The sequence below is a fragment of the Phocoena phocoena genome, chromosome 3 (genome assembly GCF_963924675.1).
Source record: "Phocoena phocoena chromosome 3, mPhoPho1.1, whole genome shotgun sequence".
In the NCBI taxonomy this organism is placed as follows: domain Eukaryota; kingdom Metazoa; phylum Chordata; class Mammalia; order Artiodactyla; family Phocoenidae; genus Phocoena; species Phocoena phocoena.
This window is the reverse complement of record NC_089221.1, coordinates 45,733,602-45,754,579: the sequence shown is the minus strand read 5'-3', so window position 1 is coordinate 45,754,579 and position 20,978 is coordinate 45,733,602. Positions and strand designations below refer to the sequence as shown.

The 20,978-nt window shown below is 40.9% G+C and overlaps 1 protein-coding gene and 1 pseudogene across 2 annotated transcripts; one reads left to right on the top strand and one right to left on the bottom strand.

Moving 5' to 3' along the window:
* Positions 1-5,233: 5,233 nt before the first annotated feature.
* Positions 5,234-5,748, bottom strand: LOC136121177 (acireductone dioxygenase-like; annotated as a pseudogene).
* An 8,671-nt stretch (positions 5,749-14,419) lies between these two features.
* On the top strand, positions 14,420-20,459 carry PLK2 (polo like kinase 2). Of its 2 annotated transcripts, XM_065873271.1 has the most exons (15): positions 14,547-14,708; positions 14,751-14,816; positions 15,430-15,537; positions 15,679-15,795; positions 15,996-16,125; positions 16,358-16,445; positions 16,921-17,016; positions 17,126-17,324; positions 17,419-17,566; positions 17,925-18,022; positions 18,323-18,452; positions 18,685-18,925; positions 19,047-19,176; positions 19,436-19,546; positions 19,682-19,873. In XM_065873271.1, the coding sequence occupies exons 1-15, from the start codon at positions 14,547-14,549 to the stop codon at positions 19,871-19,873; spliced, it is 2,016 nt and encodes a 671-aa protein (XP_065729343.1). The 2 variants fall into 2 exon arrangements, with proteins under 2 accessions (XP_065729342.1, XP_065729343.1); XM_065873270.1 differs by having other exon boundaries at positions 14,420-14,816; positions 19,682-20,459.
* The last annotated feature ends 519 nt before the right edge of the window (positions 20,460-20,978 follow it).

Below are 20,978 nucleotides of genomic sequence, written 5' to 3'. Positions count from 1 at the left end.
TGTGATGAGAACGCTTAGAATCTACTCTCTGAACTTTCCTATATATCACACTGCAGTGTTAACTATAGTCATCATGTTGTATATGACATCCCTAATGATTTATCTTATAACAGGAAGTTCATACCTTTTGACGACCTTCATCCAATTCCCCTTGCCCCCATGCTCTGCGCCTCTGGTGATGAGAAAATATTTTTTATGGAATAGCAACTAATAAATGTAGAAAGAATGGACACTATCAGAAAATCACCATTCTGCAACCATGAATGATATAACTGGTTCTATTAAGAATCATCAAAGTGGGATCGAATCATTAGGTGAATGGCTGATGGAAAAATTTTCCTACGTTGCCCCCAGATTCCCTGCAGCTTTATGACGGTGAGATCTGGCTGTCAGCATCTTAACTCGGAGAGCAGAGTGGCTATCAGGAATGGCGGGACGACACCACGTGCCTCCTGCTGGGACACGTGGGCATTATACGGTGTTCTCTAGGATGCATTCTTACTACAACATGCTCAGCCCCAATCTAAATCAGTCTGCATTTCTAACTTCAAGTTTAAAGGAAATACAGACAAAGGAATATGTTAAATGAAACGTTTAGGAAAAAAATAAAACAAATCCAGAAAACGGACATTTTACAAGACATCTAGCCCGGTCTCTTCAAAAAGCCAAAAGAAGGACTGACTTGCAGCTTTATCGAGTTAGGAGTCATAACAGAATGCAGTCTGTGGTCCTTGATTGGCTCTTAGTTTGAACCAAATCAGCTATAAAATGCATCTGCGCAACAAGTGGGAAAACGTGAATATGAGCTAGGTATTAGATATGAAGGATTATTGTTTATTTTGCAAGGTGCAATGAAAAAGTTACAGCTCTATATGAGAATTTCCTCATTTTAAGAGATACATGCTGCAGTATTTAAGGATAGCATGTTATGATATCTACAACATACTTTTAAATAGCAAGCAAGAGAGTGGGGGGAATATGTGTAAACAGCTGCTGAATTCGGTGCTGGATGTATGGGCATTCACTGTGCCTTTTTTTTTTTTTTTTTTTACAATTCTATATGTTTGATTGTTTTTCACAATTATGTTAAACAAAAATATGCTCTGTGCTGCCAACCTGTCACTGCAGCTCCACAGTGAGATGCCAGAGCCCCAGATCCCTCCTTCTCTGCCAGGGCTTTGCCCCTACCCCAGTGGTTGGAGGTCCTGGGTTGCAGGCACCACACTGAGTCCCCAGAGTCAGCCTTGCTCTTTGCACCCCTGAATTCACAAAAGCTGAGTTAGGTGTGGGTGTGGGGACCACGGTGGGAGGCGGTGTGGAGAGGTGTTTGGACGAAGTGGGTTTGGGACTTCTCAAGAGGAGATGGTCGCTTCCTACGCACACGGCCACTCTGGGCACCAGACGGTTTGCCAGGGCTGGCCTCCTGGAGCAGAGCTGAAGAAGCCCGTCCCACTTGGACTGCCTAGGCAGCCACTGAGAGAAGCACAACAGCCTCTCCCAGCCCTCAGAACAGCTAAGCTGCAGCTTCCATCACGTTCCGGGTCCAGAGCTGGGACATCTTCTCCCTTGGCTGGTGGTAACAACCTCCTAGATGCTTCTCCTCTCTCTTTCCACTTATCCAAGCCAAAAACAAACCAAAAAGGCAAACAAAAACAGTGTTTATTTGCTCACTCTTTCTCCTTGTTAGTTCCATTTATTTTTGTTCAACTCCTTTCAGTAAACCAGATGCTGGAGAGAAGATCTTTCCCCTAGGCCTTGGGTTAAACTTCTCTTTGTCCATCCCTGTTGCCCTTGCTAGTTCTTTGTCTTGCCCCTTCCTTTCTCCTGAATATTAAAAAGTAACTAACATTATTGATCTCTTCCTATATGTCAAGCACTGCTCTAAACGCATTCTAGGCATTGGATTATTTAATCACAACCACCTTATACAATATTGTAATCCCCATGTTAACTGTGGCACAGAGAGGTTCAGTAATTTATGCAAGACCAAATCTAGAATGTGTCTAGTCTCCTCAACTGTTTTATAATTATAAATTGATTTATCCAAAGAATAATTGATTTCCTACTCTGTACCATGTACTGTTGTAGACACAGGGAACACAGCACTGAAGATAGTAATGAACTTGCCCTCATGGAGCTTTCACACCTGTGGGGAAGAAAACTAACCACCAAACAATTAAATAATACAAAGCAAGGTACACATCAGAAATCTTGATCAGATGATTGACAGTAAGAGAGGGAGTGTAGACCAACAAGCCCTCTTTGAGGAGCTAAATCCCGTCATAAAAATATTTTTACATATTTTAAAATAGGTAATCTACTCTCCTGGTCCAAACACTAAAACCTATAAAAAAGTGATCAGAAAAGTAAATAACCCACCTGCAAAAATAAATGTATAAACAAGTAAATGGAGAAAACCTTTATTGTTATTAGTTTCCTATTAATCCTTCCAGAAATTTTATGCCCTATTCACATTTGAGACTATAAAAGTATATTATTTTCCTTTCCTGTTTCACCCTAAGGAAATCTTAAAATTTGTATGGAGATACAAAAGACCCCAAATAGCCAAAGTAGTCTTGAGGGAAAAAAACAGAGCTGGAGGAATCAGGCTCCTGGACTTCAGACTATACTACAAAGTTACAGTAATCAAGACAGTATGGTACTGGCACAAAAACAGAAATATAGATCAATGGAACAGGATAAAAAGCCCAGAGATAAACCCACGCACCTATGGTCAACTAATCTATGACAAAGGAGGCAAGGATATACAATGGAGAAAAGACAGTCTCTTTGATAAGTGGTGCTGGGAAAACTGGACAGCTACATGTAAAAGAGTGAAATTAGAACACTCCCTAACACCATACACAAAAATAAACTCAAAATGGATTAGAGACCTAAATATAAGACTGGACACTACAAAACTCTTAGAGGAAAACATAGGAAGAACATTCTTTGACATAAATCACAGCAAGATTTTTTTTGATTCACCTCCTAGAGTAACGGAAATAAAAACAAAAATAAACAAATGGGACCTAATGAAACGTCAAAGCTTTTGCAAAGCTAAGGAAACTACAAACAAGATGAAAAGACAACCCTCAGAATGGGAGAAACTATTTGCAAATGAATCAACGGACAAAGGATTAATCTCCAAAATATATAAACAGTTCATGCAGCTCAATGCTAAAAAAACAACCCAATCCAAAAATGGACAGAAGACCTGAATAGACATTTCTCCAAAGAAGACATACAGATGGCCAAGAAGCACATGAAAATCTGCTCAACATCACTAATTATTAGAGAAATGCAAATCAAAACTACAATGAGGTTTACCTCACACTAGTTAGAATGGGTATCATCAGAAAATCTGCAAACAACAAATGCTGGAGAGGGTGTGGAGAAAAGGGAACACTCTTGCAGTATTGGTGGGAATATAAATTGATACAGCCACTACGTAGAACAGTATGGAGGTTCCTTAAAAAACTAAAAATAGAATTACCATATGACCCAGCAATCCCACTACTGGCCATACATCCAGAGAAAACCATAATTTAAAAAGACACATGCACCCCAATGTCCATTGCAGCACTATTTATAATAGCCAGGTCATGGAAGCAACTTAAATGCCTATCAACAGACGAATGGATAAAGAAGATGTGGTACACATATAGAATGGAATACTACTCAGCCATAAAACGGAACGAAATTGGGTCATTTATAGAGACAAGGATGGATCTAGAGACTGTCATACAGAGTGAAGTAAGTTAGAAAGAGTAAAACGAATATCGTATATTAACGCATATATGTGGAACCTAGAAAAATGGTACAGATGAACCGGTTTGCAGGGCAGAAATAGAGACACAGATGTAGAGAACAACTGTATGGACGCCAAGGGGGGAAAGTGGCTGGGGCCGGGGTGGTGGTGTGATCAATTGGGAGATTGGGACTGACATGTATACACTAATAGGTATAAAATGGATAACTAATAAGAACCTGCTGTATAAAAAATAAATAAAATAAAATTGCAAAAAAATATTTTGTTTAAGGTTTCAATGAGACAAAATGTTTTTACTTCCAAGAATGAGGAAAAGCTAAAACACCTTTACCTTGCTTTTGTTTGTGTTATATTCACTTAATAATTTGTTTTTATTTATAAAAATTTAGATAATTTGACTTTAGAAAATAAGTGTGGCGTTTAAGATAGATTCAAAAGTGAGATTACTTTTTATGCTGATGCTACACAAGGCAATGGAATGGTGGGTATGACTTAAAAGAATAGCTGCATTTTAAATAACCTTAAAACCTTTATAGCATTGATTGGCATTATCATTTTGTACCAGTAGAGGGAGATCTATGTCCACTGCAATAAACTAGTAGTTTCAGTCTGTGCAACAGTGAATGAAGGGAAAGGGGAGTTGCTCTCAAACACTGTTATTATCATGTCCAGGAAACAGGTGGATGGGTAGTTAGGTAGGTAGACAGGTAGACAGACAGATGAATGAATAAAAGTTTGGTCAACTATTTTGATAAATGTATAATATAAACCTTCATCAAAGATTACTGGCAGGATTTACCAGAGTTTTATTCACTTACAAAGTGCCAGTATGTCAAAATGAATGTAACCTAAAAGGTATTTAACATATTTAATATTTATTTATTTATTTATTTATTAGGGTTAAGGCAGCTACTCTATTTTGAAGAAGAAAGTGGCATAATCAAGTGAGGGTCCCCCTAACTCACCAGCTCATCCCCCACGGCACCCCCCCCCCAAGCTTCCTCCCATGTTTTGAGAGAAAAGCTTCTTCTCTCTGACCAGTCCTGTCATCCACTATCACTCCTCCGCACAAGGCAGGCATGGCCTCATTTGGTACCTGCTTAAAGTCCAAGAATCAGGTTCAGATGGGGCAGCTAAGTGGCTACGTTTGGGGAGTTGAAACTCACTCGGTCACAGCTGAAGGCACGAGCTGATACAGGGCCACTGACCACTGGTGCTGAATTAGAGAAAATGAACGAATTTGCCCAGATTTCCACAGGTGCTTCCATGTACCAACCGGTTCTACAGCTACTTCCATTAAAACGTATTCTGATCAAACAAGCTTGCAGAGGAAAGCTCACCTAGCCTCAAGTCTACAACACAAAAGCAAGGAGAATAGGACAGATTTTCTGCTGCTATCATGTCCCGGACTTTCGGGTGCCCGAGGCCCCAAGGCACCGCTAGGCCATCTGTGCCAGAAACTCAATACTGCCCACGGGCCTCGAAGTGGTCAGCTGGCCGGCTGTACGCCGTCCACACTGGGTCTCCCACAAACAGCTGCATGGCCTTCACGTAGTTCTTCTCGTCCAGGGTGAAGCGGTGGTATATCCCGGCGGGGAGAGTGATCATGTCTCCTTTCTCCATGAAGATCCGGATCCACCTGTCCTCTTTATCCCTCATGCTGAAGTACCCACTGCCGTCCAGGATGTAGCGAATCTCGTCATCCAGGTATAAATGCTCTTCGTAAAACATCTTCATCTTTTCTTCATAATTTGGTAGTTTGTCTTTGTATATGGTTATTATGTCCATCCAGGAGTAGTTTCTCTCTTTTCGGATCTTTTCTAATTCTGGATCATTCTCATCTTTGTCAGCATCCAGCGTCCAGTAAAGGACGCCGAGCCCGTGCAGCCGCTCCAGGCGGATCGGGCGCGCGGGCTGTGCGCCGTGGGGCTGCCGCGGGTCGCCGGCGACTCGTCCAGGTACCAGGACTGCACCATGGCTGGGCCGGGGGCGTGGCTGCCTGACCCCGGACCTGCACGGGCCGCCACGCCTAATATTTAAATTTAAATCTTAAAATTAACCTTTTCTTTTATATTCATTAAGTTGCTTTTCAAAGAGTTAGACCTTAAATTTAAATATCCAATCAATTAGATATATTGTGACAAATATAAAACGAGGTTTGGTCTCTTTTCACCTTCCTTAGACGCTCAGGATATTTCAGTGGAGACGTACCATGGCCAGCCTAGCCCAGTAGCCTCCTGGCAATGCATACATATATTGAAATGTTCTTCCCATTGTTTCACTTCCCCCAAATCATGCTGATTAGAAGTATGTATTTTTTTTTTAACCTGGATGTAAGGTACTCATAATTGTACTAACCATATTCCTTGGCTCATGACATAGTTATCATTGGTCTCCCCAGGTACACACGTCTTGTTTGAGTTTATAATCCAATCCAAAAACCGATCATGGACAATAACTTATACGGACCTGCATGTTCTTTCCCTCTCTTACACCCCTTGCCTCATACATGGTAATCATTGCTCTAAATGTTCTGTTTAACATTTCCACATTTTGAAAAATAGAATTTCCAATCAATACATATATATGTATAAACAAAATATGTAGATTTAGCTCTTGAATTTTATAAAAAGAGTAATCTTTAACTTGCCCTTTTAAAAACCAAACATTAAGATTTATTCATACTGATATGGAAATGTGTAATTCATTGATTTTCACATAATATGCCATTATGTGTATGTACCACTATATATTTATCCATTCTCCTATCTTATGGGCATTTGGTTTGTGTGGATTTTTTTTCTTTTTTTTTTTTTGCAATTACTAAAAGTACTTCATATACTTGTATATGTCTCCTGGTACATATGTGCAAGCATTTCTCTTGCTGGGTTGTAGGATGTAAGAATGAAAAATTCACTCTCTTAGCAAAACTGTACACGCAAATCTTTTTTTTTTTACATCTTTACTGGAGTATAATTGCTTTACAATGGTGTGTTAGTTTCTGCTTTATAACAAAGTGAATCAGTTATACATATACATATGTTCCCATATCTCTTCCCTCTTGCGTCTCCCTCCCTCCCACCCTCCCTATCCCACCCCTCCAGGCGGTCACAAAGCACCCAGCTGATCTCCCTGTGCTATGCGGCTGCTTCCCACTAGCTATCTACCTTACGTTTGGTAGTGTATATATGTCCATGCCTCTCTCTCGCTTTGTCACAGCTTACCCTTCCCCCTCCCCATATCCTCAAGTCCATTCTCTAGTAGGTCTGTGTAGGCACAAATTGTTGACCTCTTTTCCAACACTTGATGTGTTTAGGCTTCCTAACTTTTACCTATTGAATGAGTTTAACTGGTCTTGATATATATTTCCCTAATTATTAATAACTGTGAGAAACTCATTTATTGGCTATAAGTAGTTCCTTTTTTATGAAATGCTTGTTTATATCTTTTACTTATTTTTATCTTGGGTCATTTTCCTTACCAATATATATGTAGGACCCCTATATATTTCTTTGTTAGTTATATGCATGCAAATCTCTCTACCAACTTATAGCCTTTTTACTTTATTTTTATTTATTTATTTTTTAACATCTTTATTGGAGTATAATTGCTTTACAATGGTGTGTTAGTTTCTGCTTGACAGCAAAGTGAATCAGTTATACATATACAGATGTTCCCATATCTCTTCCTTCTTGCGTCTCCCTCCCTCCCACCCTCCCTATCCCATCCCTCTAGGTGGTCACAAAGCACTGAGCTGATCTCCCTGTGCTATGCGGCTGCTTCCCACTAGCTATCTATTTTACGTTTGGTAGTGTATATACGTCCATGCCACTCTCTCACCCTGTCACAGCTTACCCTTCTCCCTCCCCATATCCTCAAGTCCATTCTCTAGTAGGTCTGTGTCTATATTCCTGTCTTACTCCTAGGTTCTTCATGACATTTTTTTTTCTTAAATTCCATATATATGTGTTAGCATACGGTATTTGTCTTTCTCTTTCTGACTTACTTCACTCTGTATGACAGACTCTAGGTCCATCCACCTCATTGCAAATAGCTCAATTTCGTTTCTTTTTGTGGCTGAGTAATATTCCATTGTATATATGTGCCACATCTTCTTTATCCATTCATCCGATGATGGACACTTAGGGTGTTTCCATCTCCTGGCTATTGCAAATAGAGTCGCAATGAACATTTTGGTACATGACTCTTTTTGAATTATGGTTTTCTCAGGGTATATGCCCAGGAGTGGGATTGCTGGGTCATATGGTAGTTCTATTTTTAGTTTTTTAAGGAACCTCCATACTGTTCTCCATAGTGGCTGTACCAATTGACATTCCCACCAGCAGTGCAAGAGTGCTCCCTTTTCTCCACATCCTCTCCAGCATTTATTGTTTCTAGATTTTTTGATGATGGCCATTCTGACTGGTGTGAGATGATATCTCATTGTAGTTTTGATTTGCATTTCCCTAATGATTAATGATGTTGAGCATTCTTTCATGTGTTTGTTGGCAGTCTGTATATCTTCTTTGGACAAATGTCTATTTAGGTCTTCTGCCCATTTTTGGATTGGGTTGTTTGTTTTTTTGTTATTGAGCTGCATGAGCTGCTTGTAAATTTTGGAGATTAATCCTTTGTCAGTTGCTTCATTTGCAAATATTTTCTCCCATTCTGAGGGTTGTCTTTTGGTCTTGTTTATGGTTTCCTTTGCTGTGCAAAAGCTTTGAGGTTTCATTAGGTCCCATTTGTTTATTTTTGTTTTTATTTCCATTTCTCTAGGAGGTGGGTCAAAAAGGATCTTGCTGTGATTTATGTCATAGAGTGTTCTGCCTATGTTTTCCTCTAAGAGTTTGATAGTTTCTGGCCTTACATTTAGGTCTTTAATCCGTTTTGAGCTTATTTTTGTGTATGCTGTTAGGGAGCGATCTAATCTCATTCTTTTACATGTACCTGTCCAGTTTTCCCAGCACCACTTATTGAAGAGGCTGTCCAGCCTTTTTACTTTAAGGTATCTTTTTTTTTTTGGCTACACCGCATGTAATGGGGGATCATAGTTCCCCACCGGGGATTGAACCTGTGCCCCTGCAGAGGAAGTGTGGAGCCCTAACCACTGGACTGCCAGGGGATTCCCCAACTTTAAGGTGTCTTTTGATGAATCAAATTTCTTAATTTTAATTTAGCCAAATTTATCAATCTCCTGTTATATGGTTAATAGATTTTGCATGTTGAAAATCTTTGCCTTTATTGAACAGGCTATCCTTTCCCCATAATATATTTTTGGACATATATAAAGGATAGTCTCTTCAATAAATGGTGCTGGGAAAACTGGACAGCAGCATGCAAAAGAATGAAACTGGACCATTATCTTTATGCCATACACAAAAATCAATACAAAATAGGTTCAAGGTCTGAAACCATAAAACTCCCAGAAGAAAATATGGGGATAAGCTCCTTGACATTAGTCTTGGGTATGATATTTTGGACTTGATGACAAAATCAAAGGCAATAAAAGCAAAAATAAACAAGTGGAACTACATCAAACAAAGAAAGCTTCTGCACAGCAAAGGAAATCATCAACAAGATGAAAAGGCAACCTATATAATGACAGAAAATGCTTTCAAATCATATGTCTAATAAGGGGTTAATATGCAAAATAAATAAATAACTCATATAACTCAACTGTAAAGAGATAAGCAATCCGATTTAAAATGGGTAGAAGACATATGATCCAGCAATCCCATTCCCGGGCATATATCCAGAGAAAACTCTAATTTGAAAAGATACATGCACCCCAGTGTTCACAGCAGCACTATTTACAATAGCCAAGACATGGAAACAACCAAAATGTCCATCGACAGATGATGGATAAAGAAGATGTGGTATGTATATACGATGCAATCCTACTCAGCCATAAAAAAGAATGAAATAATGCCATTTGCAGTAACATGGATGGACCTAGAGATTATCATACTAAGCAAAGTAAGTCAGACAGAGAAAGACAAATATCATATGGTATCACTTATATTTGGAATCTAAAATATGATACAAATGAACTTATGTACAAAACAGAAACACACTCACAGACATAGGAAACAAATTTATGGTTACCAAATGGGAAAGGGCAGGGAGGAATAAATTATGAGTTTGGGATTAGCAGATACAAACTACTATTGATATATATAAAATAGGTAAACAACAAGGTTCCACCATATAGCACAGGGAATTGTATATATTCAATATCCTTTAATAAACCATAATGGAAAATAATATGAAAAAGAATATATTATATATATGTATATATTTAACTGAATCACTTTGCTGTACACCAGAAACTAACACAACATTGTAAATCAACTATGCTTCAATAATAAAAAAAAAATGGTTAGAACACTTGAATAGATATTTTCCAAAGAAGACATACAACTGGCCAACAGGTAAATGAAAAGATGCTCAACATCAGTAATCATCAGGGAAAGGCAAATCCAAACTACAATGAGATATGACCTCACACCTCTCTAGAATGGCTATTACTAAAGAGACAAGAAATATCAGTGTTGGTGAGGATGTGGAGAAAAGAGAACCCTTATGCACTGTCGGAGGGAATATAAATTAGTGCAACGACTATGGAAAACAGAATGGAGATTCTTCAAAAAATTAAAAATAGAATTACCATATGATCCAGCAATCCCATTTCTGGGTATATAATCAAAGGAAAGGAAATCATAATCTTGAAGAGATATCGCTATTCCCATGTTCACTGCAGCATTATTAATGACAGCCAAGGTATGGAAACAAAGTGTCCATCAACGGATGAATGGATAAAGAAAACATCTGATACACACGCACACACACACACACACACACACACATAATGGAATATGATTTAGCCATAAAACAGAAGGAAGTCCTGCCATTTGCAATAACATGGATGGACCCTGAGGTATTTATGTTAAGTGAAATGAGAGAAAGACAATGTATATTCTCATTTATATGTGAAATCTAAAAAAACCTGAACTTATAGATACAGAGAACAGATCCGTGGTTAACAGAAGTCAGGAAAGGTAGGCAAAATGGGTAAAGGGGGTCAAAAGGTACAGACTTCCTATTATAAGATAAGTAAGTCCCTGGGATGTAATGTAAAGCATGGTGACTCTAGCTAACGATACTGTATTGTATATTTGAATGTTATTGAGAGAGTAGATCTTAAAATTTATTATCACACAAGGAAAAAATATTGTAACTATATGTGGTGATATAAACTGTGTTAGCCATTTCACTGTATATATATATATATATATATATATATACACACACACACATATATATATACACATACATATATCAAATCATAATGCTGTACACCTAAAACTAATGCAGTATTATATGTCAACTAGATCTCAATAAAAAAAATCTTTCCCTACCCTATGCTCTGCAAGTTGGTTACTTATATTTCCTACTGATATTTTGTTTTGTTCTTACTCTTTAAGTCGTTACTCCATCTGAAGTAGATTTTTTGTACATGGTGTGTGTTATGGGCTAAAAATTGTTTCCCTTCAAAATTCATATAATGAAGCTCTAGTCCCCAGTACTTCAGAATACGACTGTATTTAGAGATAGGGCCTTAAAAAGGTGATTAAGGTTAAATGAGGTCATTTGGGTGGGCCCTGATCCAGTCTAACTGCTGTCCTTATAACAGGAAATTTGGACATACAAGGGGACACCAGGGATGCTCTCTCACAGAGGAATGATCACGTGAGGACACGATGAGACGGCAGCCATCTGCAGTCAAAGAGAGAGGCCTCAGGAGGAACCAAGCCTGCCCACACCTTGATCCTGGACTTGTAGCCCCCAGAACTGTGAGAAAGGAAATTTCTGTTGTTTAAGCCACCCAGTCTGTGGTATTCTGTTAGGGTAGCCCTAGAAAACTAATACAGTGTAAGATACGGATTTCATTTTTTTTAATATGGAAAAATCAATTTTCTACTTCCATTTACTGAATAGTTTCCTTTCCTCAATTATCTATCATGTTTCCTCTGCCATATACCAAAGTTCCATATATAAGTGGATCTATTTCTAGGCTCTTTATTCCATTGGTCAGTCTATCCCTGTGAGAGGACCAAATTTTCTTAATTGCTCTAGCTTAATTATAAGTTGTGATAACTGGTAAAGAAAGACCTTCCCCCTTCTAATTCTTCTTTAAGTTAGTTTGCTATTTTTGATCACTTACACTTTCAAAGTTTGCAATCAGCTTGTCAAGTTTCACTAAAAGTCATATTGGGATTCCACTTGTAATTACATTAAATCTACAGAACTACAGAGAAATATTTTGTAATTAAAGATTTATCTCTGTTGGAAAGTACATTTATTTTCTTTTTTGTTCTACTAACAACAATTTTAGTTCTGTCCACACGATGGCACCACGAACCAAAAAAATCAGATTTTCATAGTTGGACAGAAGGTCCCATAACACATATACATGTTAATATTTTATTAAATGCTCAAATGTTTTGGAGGATAGACCTGAATTTCACATGACATGTTCAACAGTCCATAAAATGCTTAAGTACATTTGGTAAAGAGATATACTATAGTATATGATAATCAAAGAATGGAAATAATAATGAAAAATATCATACTATTCTTCATAGTCCTTTTATCATAGAAAGTCATAAACAGATATAGATTAAAAAGTTCATTATCAACCGAGAAAATAAAGACAAGGTGTAAAATTAACTCTGGAAATTTAGGTAGTATTTTCTAAACCTGCAAGCCTACTACAGGCTAGTAAATAAGTTTGCATAAATCTGGGGAGCAAAGGTCACCCCTAGGTTTATCTTTAAAGAGGAGGATTGTGTAATTCTTCATATCCACCCCCAGGCCCGCGCCTGTTCCAACCCTGATAATCATGGGGTAAATTCTACTTTCACTTTATGAGAAACATGCCTTGGCTTGCCCTGAACAGCTTACAGAATCAAAAAGGAGGAGTCACAGAAGACTTTCCCTTTCTACTCTGTAATGCCAATGAAACTCCTTTCTACATTATGTGGGAAATACTTGAGACAGAATCTTCGAAACCATGCACATTTAATTAACTGATACCATGCATACCCTGATGGTATCTGTACTGGAGCCAACCGTTTTCTAGGTACCTTCCAGGGGGTTATTAATCTGGTATTCTATATAGCACTGGAAATTAGTATCAAAAAGCTGTTTAACACATCTTAACTTGGATTTAAAAATCTGTCTATTGCCAATTAACATAACTTGGATGTTCTACTAAATATATATAGAGGGAATAGTTAACTTAAATTCGTTAAACCCCAGATTCCTCATCTGCAAAATGGGAATAACAATATTTCCTACTTAGAATGGATGTAGAATTAAATAAGGCTTTTCAAAATACTAAGCACAGTACCCTGTACATAAATGCACTACTGTCATTAGAACAAGAAACAATGGCGGTCCCAGGTTAGCAAGTCTGAATCGTAAAATCTGGAAATAGGAAACTAAGCCATGTTTTAGCTCACTTGGCTATGCTCCTCCTTCATGCTACCAATCCTCTCCACTTGGAAGGCCTAGGATTGACTCTCCCAGCACCAGAGCAGCCACGTGGCTTAATGAGCCATTTTAAACGACGCATTCCGCATAACCCCTTCGGAATAAGAAGTGATAGATGATTTAGAATAACCCCTTCGGAATAAGAAGTGATAGATGATTTAGATTGTAAAAACATAGTTAGCACCAGGCGCACTTTTAAACCACTTACTGTCAAAGAAAGCCCATATAGTCATTAACCGCTGCCCACTCGGACTAACTGCGCTTCTAGAACATTCCACGAGATGGCGCCTTTGCTCCCCGTCTTCGGTCATTCTGAACGCGAAGCCTTCCCAAGGAGCTGGCCTCCCTCTCCAAGGTTAAGGGCCTGACCTCCGACAAAGGCTTGCTCTAAGGTGATGGGCAGAGGCCACACGGGCCTAAGTGGGACTTGGCCATGGTCAGCCGACCGGCCCCAGCCGAAGTCCGCTTCATTCAGAAGCGGCAGGGAGCTCGGAACACCCTGTTCCGCGGACCCTTGTTTTTCAGGGGTACAGCCTCCCCGCAGGGCCCCTGTAGACAGGAGCTAACGGGGTAAAACTGCGGGGGCGGCGGCAGCCCAGAAGGTCTCCAGGTGGCCACCGGGAAGCCTCACGTGACTGTGCAGTGGCTCCGGCCACACTCACACCTTGACACCAGACGCGTCAGGTTGTAGGGCGGTGAGGAAGGGCTGTGCACGGGAGGGAACCTGCGAGGACCGCAGCACCCGGCGGGGCTCTGACCACTGCACCGCCTGTCGCGGGGCGGGTGGGGGCGGAGCCACGCGTCGGCCCTAGGGTTTCTACTTCAAACCCAGAAGCTCGGAACATTCCAAGAATGGGATGGCGGTCACGGGGACAGCCGGACGCCTGTGTCCGCCTCCCCATCGGGGTGAGCGCTCCCCGCGGCCGGCAAGCGGCTCGCAAGCTGGAAACCACCAGCCAGTCGCAACCTCCCGCTCCCCGGACGCTCTTGAGGCCGGTGGGCGGGGCGTCACCCGTGATGTAGCATCCCGTTTCGATTCTCCGCCCCCTTCTCCGCCCGTATATAAGACTTCTCCGGGCGTTTGTACTCGTACAAGTGAACGGAGGCGTCGGGCGTGGGAGGTTGGTGGCTGCGGCTGGGGCTCGAGGGTAGAGGCTGGCTCGGTCGCGTGTCCGCGCCTCGGAGGTGGCAGCGGGCAGTGCAGGGTGGCGAGGGGACCATGGAGCTCTTGCGGACTATCACCTACCAGCCGGCCGCCGGCACGAAGATGTGCGAGCAGGCGCTGGGCAAGGCTTGCGGCGGGGACTCAAAGAAGAAGCGGCCGCAGCCGCCCCCCGAGGAACCGCAGCCGCCGCAGCCCCAGGTGCAGGTGCAGCCGGCCGCCTCGCACCACCATCACCACCACTCGCACTCGGGGGCCGAGATCTCGAGGATTATCGTCGACCCCACCACGGGGAAGCGCTACTGCCGAGGCAAAGTGCTGGGAAAGGTGACGAGCGGCGGGCGCCCTGCTGTGCTGCCAGGCGGGAGGGAGGTCTGCCCGGGCATTCCCCGGGCCGGGCCGGACGCCGCGCCCACCGCTTCTCGGCGTCTCGGGAGGCCGATCCCGGCGCGACGTGGGCTGCTCACCTGCCCTCCTCTGGCTTTTGTGCGCTGGCAGTGCCGGGATCGATTTCACATCCTTAGCCGCGGCTCAGTCTGCGTCCCGCCGCCCAAAGACATTGATCTTGAGGCCAGAAGCGAGGGCTTTCTATACCAGACCTAACTCTCTCGAGCTGCCCCCACAGAGGATTTTCTTGACAAGTCTCTTTATACCCTATTTCTCATCTCCCCAACCCCAAGCCCCCCCCTCCGGAAAGCTCCTCTCTATAAAGGGAGAAGGGGCACTGTTTTAACTTACTGTTTTCAGGAATGCTTTTCCCTTCGTGAAAGAGCTTTAAAAAAGTAGACCGCATCCCTCTGTCCGTCCTTCCTCTCCCATATTTTTGCTTTTCTTTCTCATTTACATATATATATATATATATATATTTATATATATATATATAATCTGCCGTCCATGTCCCTGCCATACTCAATTCCGTCTCGGCTTTGTTTCCTTTCAGGGTGGCTTTGCAAAATGTTACGAGATGACAGATTTGACAAACAACAAAGTCTACGCTGCAAAAATTATTCCTCACAGCAGAGTAGCCAAACCTCATCAAAGGGAAAAGGTGTGTATGACTGTTGAGTAAAGTATTTTCTTTGTGTGCAAGATGGCCCTTCCCTTTTAGGAAAATGTCTTCTGCATGTGTAAGACTGGCTTTTCAGAGGTGAGGGAGGCTAATAAGACTGATCTTGCTTTTTTCTTTTAGATTGACAAAGAAATAGAGCTTCACAGAATTCTCCATCACAAGCATGTAGTGCAGTTTTACCACTACTTCGAGGATAAAGAGAACATTTACATTCTTTTGGAATATTGCAGTAGAAGGGTAAGTGTTCACTCCTATTTGAATGCATTTACTTCTCGCAAACTGACACGGCATTCAAACTGAACTTTGTCTGGGAATTTCGTTGTGGAGGCAATTATTACACTGCAGCATTAACTTTCATCGCTCATCCTGCACAAGGAAACCCCTGATTTTGGTAACTTTGTTTGACAGATTCTCTTTTTTCCTTCTCCTCTTCCCAGTCCATGGCTCATATCTTGAAAGCAAGGAAGGTGTTGACAGAGCCGGAAGTCCGATACTACCTCAGGCAGATTGTGTCTGGACTGAAGTACCTTCATGAACAAGAAATCCTGCACAGAGATCTCAAACTAGGTAAGCCTTTCACTCCAAATGATGACTTTTGTGTCAGAGAGGTGTGCTGTCTCTTTCCCTTTCTTTTACGTATTAATGTTCTTAGTTGGGATCTAACCAGTGCAATCTTGCTTATGAATGATGGCTTTCACTTGAAGCAACTGGCTGCCTGCCTGTTGAGTGGATGTGTGTGTACTTGGTTAGAACAGCTTTCCAAGGGAATTCAGATTTCTTTTTTTTTTTAATCATCTAGGAAACTTTTTTATTAATGAAGCCATGGAACTAAAAGTTGGGGACTTTGGTTTGGCAGCCAGGCTGGAACCCTTGGAACACAGAAGGAGGTAAGAGTCAGAAGGATACATCCTGATAGAGTTTTGTGGAGATCAAATATGCCCTTTTTATTTTCCAGTCAATGTTTCAAAGGCCAGTTGATACTAAAATCTATAAACCGCTACAGTGTTAATGGAAGGAAACACTTATCCGGTGCCACTATGGGCCAGGCAGAGTACCTTATGCCCCTAAGTTGATTATGAAACAAATCTGTCTTATATTTGCCTGAAATATATAAATATGTCCTGCTGTACCTGGTCTCAGTTGGCTTAAAACACTTTGTCATGTGGCTGAAAAAACTTGTACACACATTAAAAAAAAATTACCAAGTCACTTGGTCAAATGTCAGTTGTTTACATGCCAGAAATCAAAAGTCAGATGTTTCCAAATAGAAATTCAACATAGTGCTTTTAAGGTTTTATCCAGAGAACTAAGTTTAAACAGTAGAATAGTTCCTAATGAGATCTTCATATTTTGTTTTCCTAGAACGATATGTGGTACCCCAAATTATCTTTCTCCTGAAGTCCTCAACAAACAAGGACACGGCTGTGAATCAGACATTTGGGCCTTAGGCTGTGTAATGTAAGTAAATGCACCCAAATAATCAAAAAGCAAATTTGGATGTAGGTTTTTAACACTCGAAAAGAGTCGCTTTTTGACCGTTCCTAAAGAAGTGTTTCCTTGCATACAGGTATACAATGTTATTAGGAAGACCCCCATTTGAAACTACAAACCTGAAAGAAACTTACAGGTGCATAAGAGAAGCAAGGTATACAATGCCCTCTTCGTTGCTGGCTCCTGCTAAGCACTTAATAGCCAGCATGTTGTCCAAAAATCCAGAAGATCGTCCCGGTTTGGATGACATCATTCGACATGATTTTTTTTTGCAGGTTGGTGCATTTTTTTTTTTGGCGTCTTTTTATTACATGTTCTTGATCCTAATTTCCCAGCAGGTTACTGAAGATCTTGTCTTTTACTTCATAGGGCTTCACTCCAGACAGACTCTCTTCTAGCTGTTGTCATACAGTTCCAGATTTCCACTTGTCAAGCCCAGCTAAGAATTTCTTTAAGAAAGCAGCTGCTGCTCTTTTTGGTGGCAAAAAAGACAAAGCAAGATATATTGACACACACAGTAAGTTATAAGACTTCTTTTGTTCTTCTGTGTCCAATATTATATATAAAGTTGATAAGTTAGTTAAAAGAGGCTTTTATAGTAACATAATTTGGCCTGTATGTTTGTATACTGTTTGACTTTTTGTAGCGTAAAAAATCCACACTGCAAATTGTGGTTGATAGCTTTTTGTTTCATATGCATTAAAGTGTGCTTCTTGCGTAATTGCAGCTGATGGCAAAGATAAAAGTAAAAGCTGATGGTTTTGCCTTGGATGCTCTTAAGTTGGTTATTAATGCAAAAGGAGGAAATATGGCTAGCTCTGTTTCTACCTTGTTCGGATAGAATAATGCTCATAACTCTTTTCCTTGATTTACAGATAAAGTGGCTAAAGAAGATGAAGAAATTTACAAGCTTAGGCATGATTTGAAAAAGACTTCGATAACTCAGCAGCCCAGCAAACATAGGACAGATGAGGTATGCTAAAGAAGAGTAAAATAGTTATAAACACTTTATATCATTTTCATTCTTTGCTAATTGTCGCTTGGATCACATATTTACTTAAAGTTTTCTTTCCAACCCTTTAAAAGGGAAGATTTTATCTCTTAGTTTAACAATGCATGCAATTGAGTTACCGAAATAGCTTTTACCTGGCTTGTGTCCATTGCTTTTTGATAAGCTTTCCTACTAATTGCCACAATCTCATCTTAAACTAGAATTCTCAACCCCAAATGAATTTTAAACGCTTGACTATGGCCTGGCTCTTCTCTCTTCTAGGAACTCCAGCCACCTACCACTACAGTTGCCAGATCTGGAACACCCGCAGTGGAAAACAAGCAGCAGATTGGAGATGCTATTCGGATGATAGTCAGAGGAACTCTTGGCAGCTGCAGCAGTAGCAGTGAATGTAAGTTGTTGTCAATTGCGTTTTAAGTAATGACGCTCTGAATGCCAGTGCTCAATACTAAGTAACTGACGTCAGTTTGGTTTTGGGCCTGATTTAACATAGAAGAAGCAAAATTAGAGGACTGGAACAATTTTGAGTCCTCCCTCCTTAGATTTAGTGAAGGGAGACTTAGCACCTACCGTAGCCTGAGGTTTTGTTGTTAATTATTTTCTAAATTTCTCTGACTTTCCAGGCCTCGAGGACAGTACCATGGGAAGTGTCGCAGACACAGTGGCAAGAGTCCTTCGAGGATGTCTAGAAAACATGCCAGAAGCTGACTGCATCCCCAAAGAGCAGCTGAGCACTTCCTTTCAGTGGGTCACCAAGTGGGTCGACTACTCTAATAAATATGGCTTTGGGTACCAGCTCTCAGACCACACTGTAGGCGTCCTCTTCAACAACGGTGCTCACATGAGCCTCCTTCCAGATAAAAAGTAAGCGTGTTCAATTAAGGAAGCCCTGTCAGTTCTTTAGTTTTGCCCTAAGGAAACCTGAAAATAGTGACTAACTGCTTCCGTTTTTCCTTCTTTTCTCCGTATTGTTCCCGTTCTTTAGAACAGTTCACTATTATGCAGAGCTTGGCCAATGCTCTGTTTTCCCAGCAACAGATGCCCCCGAACAATTCATTAGTCAAGTGACGGTGCTGAAATACTTCTCTCATTACATGGAGGAAAACCTCATGGATGTAAGTACTCTGGCTTTCCAGCAGTGATGTTTGCAGTGTAGTCCACAGAGCAGTGGCATCTGTGTAACCTCAACGCTTTAAGGCATGCAGCCTCTTATGTCCCACCGTCAATCTGCTGGATCAGGATCTCCGGGTGGTGGGACCAGGAATCTCCAGGCCATCCTGGCACTTGCTTAAGTTTGATAGGCATTTGCTTAGAAGAACTGAGTGCACACACAGCAAAGCATTTCTAGGCACTAAGTCTCCCAATCTCTCCCAGGGTGGAGATCTGCCTAGTGTTACTGATGTTCGAAGACCTCGGCTCTACCTCCTTCAGTGGCTGAAATCTGATAAGGCCTTAATGATGCTCTTCAATGATGGCACCTTTCAGGTAAATGAACCCTTGAGGAAAGCACATGTTTAGATCCCCCAAAAATGATTTTTACCTAGCCAATTTAATCACTGACAAAACTCTTCACATCTTGAATATTTAGAGAGATCTAATATCCATGTCTGCTTTTTAAAGGTGAATTTCTACCACGATCATACGAAAATAATCATCTGTAGCCAAAATGAAGAATACCTTCTCACCTACATCAATGAGGACAGGATATCTACAACGTTTAGACTGACAACTCTGCTGATGTCTGGCTGTTCATTAGAATTAAAGAATCGAATGGAATATGCTCTGAACATGCTCTTACAGAGGTGTAACTGAGAGACTTTTTGAATGGATCCTATGGGACTCCTCTTTTCCACTGTGAGATCTACAGGGAAGCCAGTAGAATGATCTACAGCACGTTGAAGAAGGTGGACAGGTGGTGGTACGAAAACAATTCCTCCGTGGCCTGCTGGACCTGGTGGAACCAGACCAGGCAGAGGCACACAGTCCTGGACCTTGGACAAGCTGAGAGTGAACCCGAATGCAGTTTTCCTTGACGTACCTGTTTCAAAAGGTTTTTCAGACAATTTCGCAGAAAGGTGCATTGACTTAACTTCTCTCTGTGGAGAGCACTTCAGACAGAGGACTTGGAACTGTGAATATACTTCCTGAAGGGGAGGGAGAAGGGAGGACGCTCCCATGTTGTTTAAAGGCTGTAATTGGAGCAGCTTTTGGCTGCTTAACTGTGAACTATGGCCATACATAATTTTCTTTTTTTTTTGAAGACACTTGTGGCTGGAAAAGTGCATTCCTTGTTAATAAACTTTTTATTTATTACAGCCCAAAGAGCAGTATTTATTATCAGTTTTTTTTTTTTATGTTGACCATTTTAAACTGTTGGCAATAAAGAGTATGAAAAAGCGGAAACAGTGATCTCCTGTCTTTGGTGTGGCACCAACACTGCATCACAGCTTTCTTTGATCATGGATTCTTGGCACTCTTTGGCGGGACGTTGAGTGCAGAAGCAGGCTAGAAAGTTAGAGTTTTAACTTTGCTAATAATAATTTCTAGGAAGTCAGTCTTTAATACCTGAAGTGAAGTCATATGCTCTCTGGTAGATCTAGCTTGAGAAGAGAAGAGTATAACAAAAATACCACTCTTTTCACAACCAGAATATAGGCCTCCTACTGAATCCAAAACCAGTTTCTCTCTGGAGTATTTCCCCAAAACTCGTCTAGCTTGGAGCTAAAAGCTAGAGTAATCCTGTGTAAACGGATCTCTGTTATTAAGTGTCAATAGGTACCGGAAGTTTATCTTAATGTGGGCAGGACTCTGTACTTTATAATACTTGCACCACCTAAATGTATAACTCAGCTTAAACCTACCTAAACACGCCCGTTGCCACCAGTAGCGAGAAGTACTTTGTAAATAAGTCATTTTC

Bases quoted from the DNA above. Each gene is read 5' to 3' on its own strand.
- PLK2 (XM_065873270.1), top strand. From the start codon at position 14,547: ATGGAGCTCTTGCGGACTATCACCTACCAGCCGGCCGCCGGCACGAAG. The intron at 14,817-15,429 runs GTGACGAGCGGC...GTTTCCTTTCAG, and splicing joins GAGGCAAAGTGCTGGGAAAG to GGTGGCTTTGCAAAATGTTA. The intron at 18,453-18,684 runs GTAAGTTGTTGT...CTGACTTTCCAG, and splicing joins CTGCAGCAGTAGCAGTGAAT to GCCTCGAGGACAGTACCATG.